General features: G+C 46.3%; 1 protein-coding gene across 1 annotated transcript in view; it reads left to right on the plus strand.

The window, feature by feature from the left end:
- Positions 1-6,543, plus strand: part of LOC116100956 (scavenger receptor cysteine-rich domain-containing protein SCART1-like) — a 13,888-nt gene extending 7,345 nt beyond the window's left edge. Inside the window, exons 8-13 of the mRNA XM_031384655.1 lie at positions 3,760-4,077; positions 4,255-4,323; positions 4,400-4,714; positions 4,951-4,974; positions 5,825-5,962; positions 6,377-6,543. Of these exons, the coding sequence (XP_031240515.1) occupies positions 3,760-4,077; positions 4,255-4,323; positions 4,400-4,714; positions 4,951-4,974; positions 5,825-5,962; positions 6,377-6,543 (1,031 nt within the window). The remainder of the gene's footprint in view (positions 1-3,759; positions 4,078-4,254; positions 4,324-4,399; positions 4,715-4,950; positions 4,975-5,824; positions 5,963-6,376) is intronic.
- The last annotated feature ends 1,842 nt before the right edge of the window (positions 6,544-8,385 follow it).

The following is an 8,385-nucleotide window of genomic DNA, read 5'->3' on the forward strand; positions in this document are numbered from 1 at the left end:
ACAGGCTCCCCCGCCCCCAGAACATCCTTGAGGCTATGGTGTTAACCAGATCATTTCTGAGGCCATCATTCTTTTTAAAAAAAAAATTTTTTTTTTGAGACAGGGTTTCTCTGTGTAGCCCTGGCTGTCCTAGAACTCACTCTGTAGGCAAGGCTGGCCTCGAACTCAGAAATCCACCTGCCTCTGCCTCCCAAGTGCTGGGATTAAAGACATGTGCCACCACAACTCGGCCTTTTTTGTTGTTGTTGTTTGTTTTTAAAACTTTTTTATTGGATTTTTAAAATTTATATTTAAAATGTTTTCCATTTTCCAGGTCTCCCCTTCAGAAACCTCTACCCTATCCCTCCTCTCCCTGCCTCTATGAGGGTGTTCCCCCTCCCACCCACTCACTCCCATCTTCCCACTCTGGCATTCCCCTACCATGGGGAATGGAACCCCTCAGGCCCAAGGGCCTCTCCTCCCACTGATGTCCAACAAGGCCATCCTTTGCCACATACACGGCCAGAGCCATGTGTACTCTTTGGTTGGTGGTCCAGTCTCCAGGAGCTCCGGGGTCTCTGGCTGGTTGACATGTTTCTCAACCCCATGGGGCTGCAAATCCCCTCAGCTCCTTCAGTTCCTTCTACAAATCCTCCATCAGGGACCCTTCACTCAGTCCAATGGTTGGCTGGGAGCATCTGCCTCTGTATTTGTCAGGCTCTGGCTGAGCCTCTCAGTGGACAGCTGTATCAAGCTCCCGTCAGCAAGCACTTCCTGGTTTGGTGACTGTATATGGGATGGATCCCCAGATGGGGCATTCTCTAGATGACCTTTGCTTCAGTCTCTGATCCACATTTTGTCTCCATATTTCCTCCTGTGAGTATTTTGTTCTCCCTTCTAAGAAGCACTGAAGCATCCACACTTCAGAAGGTCTTCCTTCTTGGGTTTCATATGGTCTGTGAATTGAATCTTGGGTATTCCAAATGTTTGGACTAATATCCACTTGTCAGTGAGTGCACACAGTGTGTGTTCTCTTGTGAGTGAATTACCTCACCCAGGATCATATTTTCTAATTCCATCCATTTACCTGTGAATTTCATGAAGTCATTGTTTTTAATACCTGAGTAGTATTCCATTGTGTAAATGTACCACATTTTTTGTATCCATTCTTCTGTTGAGGGACATCTGGGTTGTTTCCAGCTTCTAGCTACTATAAATATGGCTGTTATGAACATAGTGGAGCATGTGTCCCTTGTTACATGTTGGAGCATCTTCTGGATATATGCCCACGAGTGGTAAGCTGGGTCCTCAGGTAGTACTATGTCCAGTTTTCTGAGGAATCAACAGACTGATTTCCAGAGTGGTTTTACCAGCTTGAAATTCCACCAACAATGGAGGAGTGTTCATCTTTCTCCACATCCTTGCCAGCATCTTCTGTAACCTGAGTTTTTGTTTTTTGTTTTTTTGTTTTTTTGTTTTTAATTTTTTAACTTATTGTACTTGAGTACACTGTAGCTGTCTTCAGACACTCCAGAAGAGGGCGTCAGATCTCATTATGGATGGTTGTGAACCACCATGTGGTTGCTGGGATTTGAACTCAGGACCTTCAGAAAAGCAGTCAGTGTTCTTAACCGCTGAGCCATCTCTCCAGCCCTTACCTGAGTTTTTGATCTTAGCCATTCTGACTGGTGTGAGGTGGAATCTCAGGGTTGTTTTGATTTGCATTTCCCCAATGACTAAGGATGTTGAACATTTCTTTAGGCGCTTCTTGATCATTCGAGTTTCCTCAATTGAGAATTCTCTGTTTAGCTATGCTCCTCATTTTTAAAATAGTGTTATTTTAAATGATCATGTAATTTTTTTTTCTTTGAGTTTGTTTAAGTAGTGGATTACATTGATGGAGTTCCATATATTGAACCATCCTGCATCCCTGGAATTAAGCCTACTTGATCATGGTGAATGATCATTTTTATGTGTTCTTGGATTTGGTTTGGGAGAATTTTATTGAGTATTTTTGCATCGATATTCATAAGGGAAATTGATCTGAAGTTCTCTTTCTTCGTTGGGTCCTTGTGTGGCTTTGGTATCAGCGTAACTGTGGCTTCATAGAATTCTTCTTTGAAGGTTTGATAGAATTCGACAGTAAACCCATCTGTTCCTTGTGGGGCCATCATTCTTGAGTTTAGTATTTTGTTACTGTTCTCAGGAGAAGCACCAGGAATTTCTGGCTGCCTTAGCAGGCTTTCCAGCTCTTTAGACTGTGGGATCTCCATCTCTGTGCAAATGTGTATCTGCTCACCAATGTTAACCTGTTAGCTCACACTATGAAAGCACAGGGATGAATAAGAGAAAGAAGGAAAAAGAAATAGGCAAACAATCATAAGATATTAAAGAGACAGTAGGCATGTGCACATGTTTATTTATTAAAAATAACCTTAAATTTATTGAATGACCTGTGTTATCTTTCCCAAGTTAGAGAAAGAACCAGAGCTGGATCTGGTGTTGAATGCCAGTAATTGCAGCTGCCAAGACAAATACAGGTTCAACACAGACTGCATCCAAAAAACCACAATAGACATTTCACAAACCTAGGATAGAACATTCAACTGAGACATATTGTCAAGAGAAACTTGTTTTTCAATGATCTAATCATCTCCACCTCCTGACCATTATTTTATTTTATTTCTATGCACTTGACTTAAAACACACACACACATACACATGCAAGAGTGATTGTGCAATATATTTGTGCCTAGCTTATTTCAGTTAACATCATTTCCTTTCAGGCTTACTTATGATGTTATTAATTGCAGGATTTCCTTTTTTATTTTCATTGTATGTATATATGTGGGTGTCTTCATGCGTGTATGTGTGCCATGTATGTACCTTGGGGCCTGGGAGGCCAGCACTAAAGTTATGGGAAGTAGTGAGCCACCATGTGAGTCCTTGGAATTGAACTTTGATTCATTATATGAGAGCAGCAACATTCTTAACTTCTAAGCCATCTCTGCAATCCCTTGCTATCATTTTAGAAAGCTGGAAATATTCTTTTCTATCTCAGTTTCTGTTGTGCATGTCTATATTTTTATCCACATCTGAATCTACACAAAACATCTGTATCCACCTGTCACTGGACACATCTGTCATTTCCATGTTCTGGCCACTGTCAATCACTCTGTAATCCTCAGCATGGATCTCTCCTTGACTCACAGATTTCACTTTCCTTGGTGCTGTTATAAGTCATATATATATTTTACCACTGTGACAAAATACTTAGAACATTTAAGAAGGAGGACAGAGTGATGTAGGTTCATGGTCTCAGAGCTTTCAGTAAATGGTTGGTTTCTGAGTAATGTTCAGGTAGAAGAAAGCAAAGACGCTCACAGTGGCCAGAAAGCAGACAGACATGAACAAAGACCCACTCTCATTATCTGCTTCATCTACTCGGGACCACCGCATAAAGTCTCTAGAATCTCCCCTAATACTGCCACCACCTGGACACAAAGCCCTCAGTAATCTCGTTGGTGGCATTTAATATTCAAACTGTAAGAAAACCCAGGAGTGGGGCTGCTGTGTTGTATGACCCTACTTTTAGACTTCCAAGGTACCTCTCTTCTGCTTTTCATAGTTGCTGGAAACTAGAAAAACCCATATGCAAGTGATGTCAGGGTATAACGAGATCAAATGGCATTATGTGTCTGTGACATTTGTGGGTTGGCCCGTTCCTTCTGAGCCTGTCAGAGGAGCCTGAAGGAGAGTCTCCCTGTGACTTTTCTACAGAATCTGTGGCTCTGAGGCTGCGAGGTGGCACCACTGGCTGCATTGGATGGCTGGACGTGCTCTACAATGGGTCCTGGGGTGCCGTGTGCAGCAACACACTCAGAGACATCTCCTTGAGCATCATCTGCAGACAGCTGGGATGTGGGGACCAGGGCTGGCTGGAGAACAGGCCTTCTCCTGGGGCTGGCCTGGGAATCTCCTGGGTAGATAATATCAAGTGTCGAAAGCTACACAACGCCACCCTGTGGCAATGCCCTTCTGCCCCATGGAACCCGCACTCCTGTACCCAGGAAGAGGAGGTCTGGATTAACTGTGAAGGTGGGTGCTGGAAACCCGAGTGGGCCCCAGTAGAGGCTTTTATGTCCCGACAAGTCCCTGAAAGCACCTTCCATTGAACTTCATGACTGGTTCAATGGCATCAAGGCCGAGTTTGTCAACATTTTCATCTCAAGCATCACAGGGCATTTAACATCAATGGCTGTGTTTGTTCTATAGGACCACCACAGATAGCCCTCCAGGACCCTGCACAGACCCCAAACTGCTCTTCTCCACTTGGCTGCTTTGGTATGCATCCATAAGGCTCCTCCTACCCACCTGCCCATTCAGCGGGGCAACACAATGACCTCTGCTTTTTTTCCAGAGGACAGTGCACTGCGTGTGCTTGGAGGTGAGGATGGCTGTTCCGGGCGTGTGGAGCTCTGGCATGCAGGCTCGTGGGGCACAGTGTGTGACGACTCCTGGGACCTGGTGGATGCCGAGGTTGTGTGCCGGCAGCTGGGCTGCGGCCAGGCCTTAGCTGCTTTGGGAGGGGCTGCCTTTGGCCGTGGTGTGGGGCCTGTGTGGCTGGATGAGGTGGAGTGCCTTGGCAGTGAAGTGACTCTGGAGGCCTGCCAGGCTGAGCCTTGGGGACATGGAGACTGCACACACAAGGAAGATGCAGGTGTTCGTTGTGCGGGTGAGTTGGCAGCAGGGAGAAGCAGGGACAGGGCTGCTATATTGATTCTTTTAGTGGTCCTTTATGCTCAAACTCATAAGTAGGTTCTGGGCCCTAAGATGTCAAATTCCACTGGGAGCTCCTTACAACCATATGTGTATGTGACCCATGCTAAGCTGGTAGTCGGTAGAGGCTACCTCTTAGGTGTGGGCACATCTGTTCTGCTGATGCTTCCCCATCTCATATTTCTCTTGTAGGTGTTTCCACGAGTACTGCATTGTGTAAGTGTCTCTTTCTCAATCCAGCCTCCCTGCCTCCAACAACCAGAGGGCTGGCAGTGGAGCTCGCTCAATCCTGACTGGCCCACTACGGAAACCCATGCTATGATGGCCACACCACCAGTATCAGATCTAGGCTGTATCATCATTCTGTGCTGGAAACTTCTTCTTCCCTCCCCTATGCCTGCTGTGTGGGAAATGGAGGAGGAGCAGAGGTCACCAGTCCTTGCTTTTTAGAACCTTTAATTTGGGGACTATGTTGGGTAGCTTTGGTAAACTGTGTTGTCTTGGACAATTTTTCCCCAGTGCAAAGTAGAGAGAGAATAAGGCAGTGAGGACCCCAACCCCTGTCCTGTGCTCACATCTGTGTCTTTTATCCTTCCCTCACCCTCTGCCTGGCTCATCACTCTTGAACATTCCTTTTATACTTCCCTTTTGATTTTTCTTTTTTCTTTTTTTGGTTTTTCAAGACAGGGTTTCTCCATCTAGCCCTGGCTGTCCTAGAACTCACTCTGTAGACCAGGCTGGCCTCGAACTCAGAAATCTGCCTGTCTCTGCCTCCCAAGTGCTGGGATTAAAGGCGTGCGCCACCACCGGCCAGCTTCTATTGTATTTCCAATTGGCATCTACACAGCCACCTACACTACTTCCTCTAATCTGGGATCTCCTTTTTGGGTAGTTTGCCCTATAAACCTTTACACCATTTCCCATGAGCAGCAACCTGAGCTCAGGTATTCTGGAGATCCAGCTGTCCTGGGTACCCCAACCCCTACCTGCAAGGCTGAGATCATTTAAGCCTTGGGTCAGATTATTCCATACAGTGAAGGTACAGCTGTTTTTCTATGCCTTACAGCTCCTTCCCTGACCCCTCCGCCGGTTGCTGAGGTCTGGAACCTGTCTGAGATTGCCTGCTTGGTGCTTGGCTGCCTCCTGGGCATTGTCTTCCTGGTTATGATTGCTCAGTGGTGTCACATCAGAGATACTAGCATGGGTATGGCTTATACTGGTATGGTTTTCAGGGGAAGTGTGACAGGAAATCGAGGGATGCTCTATGAGATCCTGACCCCAGCAAGCATATCCTGTTCTTGGCATTGCCCTGCATTCTGGCCGGTCTCTGGTAGCCACTGCTGAGTTAGATTCTGGGGAGCCCTAAGGTATGGTCTGGAGGATACTGGGGTCTTTTCCTCTATGCTACTGAGTTTGCTAGATATGATATTCTGTACACCCAGGACTTCTCCACGTCTCCCTCCATCTCCTGTCTTGTAGTGGGATGCCAGACCTTTGAGTAAGGGGTTGATCTCAGTGAGCAGTTACATCACACACACAGGAGGCTGCAGATCCCAGGAGGGTTGGGCTGAAACTAGAGCAATGCTTGTTCTGGAAGATTCTGGGATGGTCTCCACAGGTGCTGGCATGCTGGGGAATCTACAGTCAGATGGTATCTATGAGGACATTGAAGTTGCCCCTCTGCCAAAGAAAGAGGAGAATACAGTGTCCAGGCTGTTGATGCCAGAAGAGGGTTATGATGATGTCGAAGAACCTGAGGATCATCCCACAGAGAATGAGGAATAAAATGAACACTTCTAAGCTTGGTAGGTATGTCCCTTTGTGCCCAGAGACCCATCATACTCCTGCTTCATTGCTTCCTGGTGGTGGCTGTGCTTGCATTTAAAGGACTGAGCAGTTACTTCTCAGTGTCTTTGACCCCTGCTCCTACACTGACTGGTCCTGGACACTGGGCTATGCCTCCACCCTTTCAAGGCTGGTTTTTAGAGTCCTCAACTGAATAAGCACAAGGTCAGAGTAGCCCTTGCTGTTCCCTTGGCTCCTTTAGGAGCTGCACACAATGCCCTTTTATAACCTTGCTGATGGTGGCTCTAGGAGAGACTCTGGATAGACAGTGATGGAGGAAAGGTGGATGATGTGAATCAAGCTGTCACCCGAGTCATTGCCTCGTCACCAAATCCCCATGGTTCGCCCCTTTGTGGCTTTGATCTTCAGTAGAAAATCTAGCATGGATGATGCCCGTGAAGTGCTTGAATATTGCAGCGATTGTTTCTTTTCCTAAACAGGCAGGAGTCTTTGCAGCTCAGTGCTGAGACTGGGAAGGAAGGCTACGGTAGTTCCTATCCTGACACCTGATTTCTTTGCTGACCTTAGGGGGTCACAATACTGTCCTATTCCTGGGAGACTAAGGACTAGCCCTCTTTTATTAAGCATATGTTATTAAACTTTGAATTAACAGTTCAATTGTCAGTCCTTCTAGAAACTGTTACCAGATTCTGCCATGGCTCTCATTCTAGTTTGGGCTCCATTTTTTTTTCTTGATGTTTGACCACTGTCTTCTGTTTTGGGTGCTTTACAGGATTCTTACCCACCATTCCCACAGTTCTCTCAAGAGGGAGCTGGCCTCCCAGTGAAGCATGGCCTTGATTTTACCTTTCACCTGAAGGCATGCCTGTCTTCACTCTGTGAAAGGTCAGCGCACATGACACTACAGCTCGCTTATCTGTCCTTCTCTTGATCTCAGCATACTCTGGAAACTTGAGGGTTGTTGTGTGACAAAATGTAATGGGTAGACACAATACATGCGCCTACTCACCTTAGATAGGGCTCCCACGCTAAAACAAAGTACAGATACTACCAAAGTCCAACTTGGTGAACCAATGAGTTTTACTGTGGCTACTTATAGGACTATGGGTAAGGGGTTACTTACAGAAGCAGAAATGACTCAAAGACAGGTGCTTCACCAAAGCTCACTCCAGCATGGGTGACAGCTCACAAAGCTAGGAACCTGGAGCACCCTTCACAGCTCAACAGAGTATCCTTTCCAGGTGCCTCAGTTGACCTAAACCTATTCCAGGCAACTACCTGGTTTCTGCTTTTTCCAGGCAGGTCTGTTCTGAGAGTTTTCTTTGCAGATCAGCTTCACTCCGCTGAGATGGACTCACCGCTATTATTGCTTACTCTGGCAGGGAGGGGGCCTAGTGAATCCGGTCAGTTCCAGGGACTCCCTGAAGCTCTTTTGAGTTGTTTGCTTTCCTACTTAAGGAACTTCCCTGCAGGACGGAAGGTTTCAATCTCAGAAGTAATTGTTGTATAATAATGGTAAGACTAAAAACATATGGGACCACATCCTCAGTCCAGTCTTACCTGGGGCTCCTTTTCTCACCAAAGCAGCCCATGAACGCACTACCATGTCCACCTCCATTCATTGCCCATCTACTAATGGCCACTGTGTCTGACCTTCTCTGCAGATGAACCCCTCTGGGGATATATACTTCCATATACCCTCTCCATTACCACGCTCTCCCTAGGAACCCGTTTTCTGGTATCTGCTGCCCTGTTTCATGTAGACTGCTCATGTATGTTAGGATCTATCAAGGGATACAAATAGACCCTCATGAGGTTCTT

Source organism: Mastomys coucha, unplaced genomic scaffold, assembly GCF_008632895.1.
Source record: "Mastomys coucha isolate ucsf_1 unplaced genomic scaffold, UCSF_Mcou_1 pScaffold21, whole genome shotgun sequence".
NCBI lineage: Eukaryota > Metazoa > Chordata > Mammalia > Rodentia > Muridae > Mastomys > Mastomys coucha.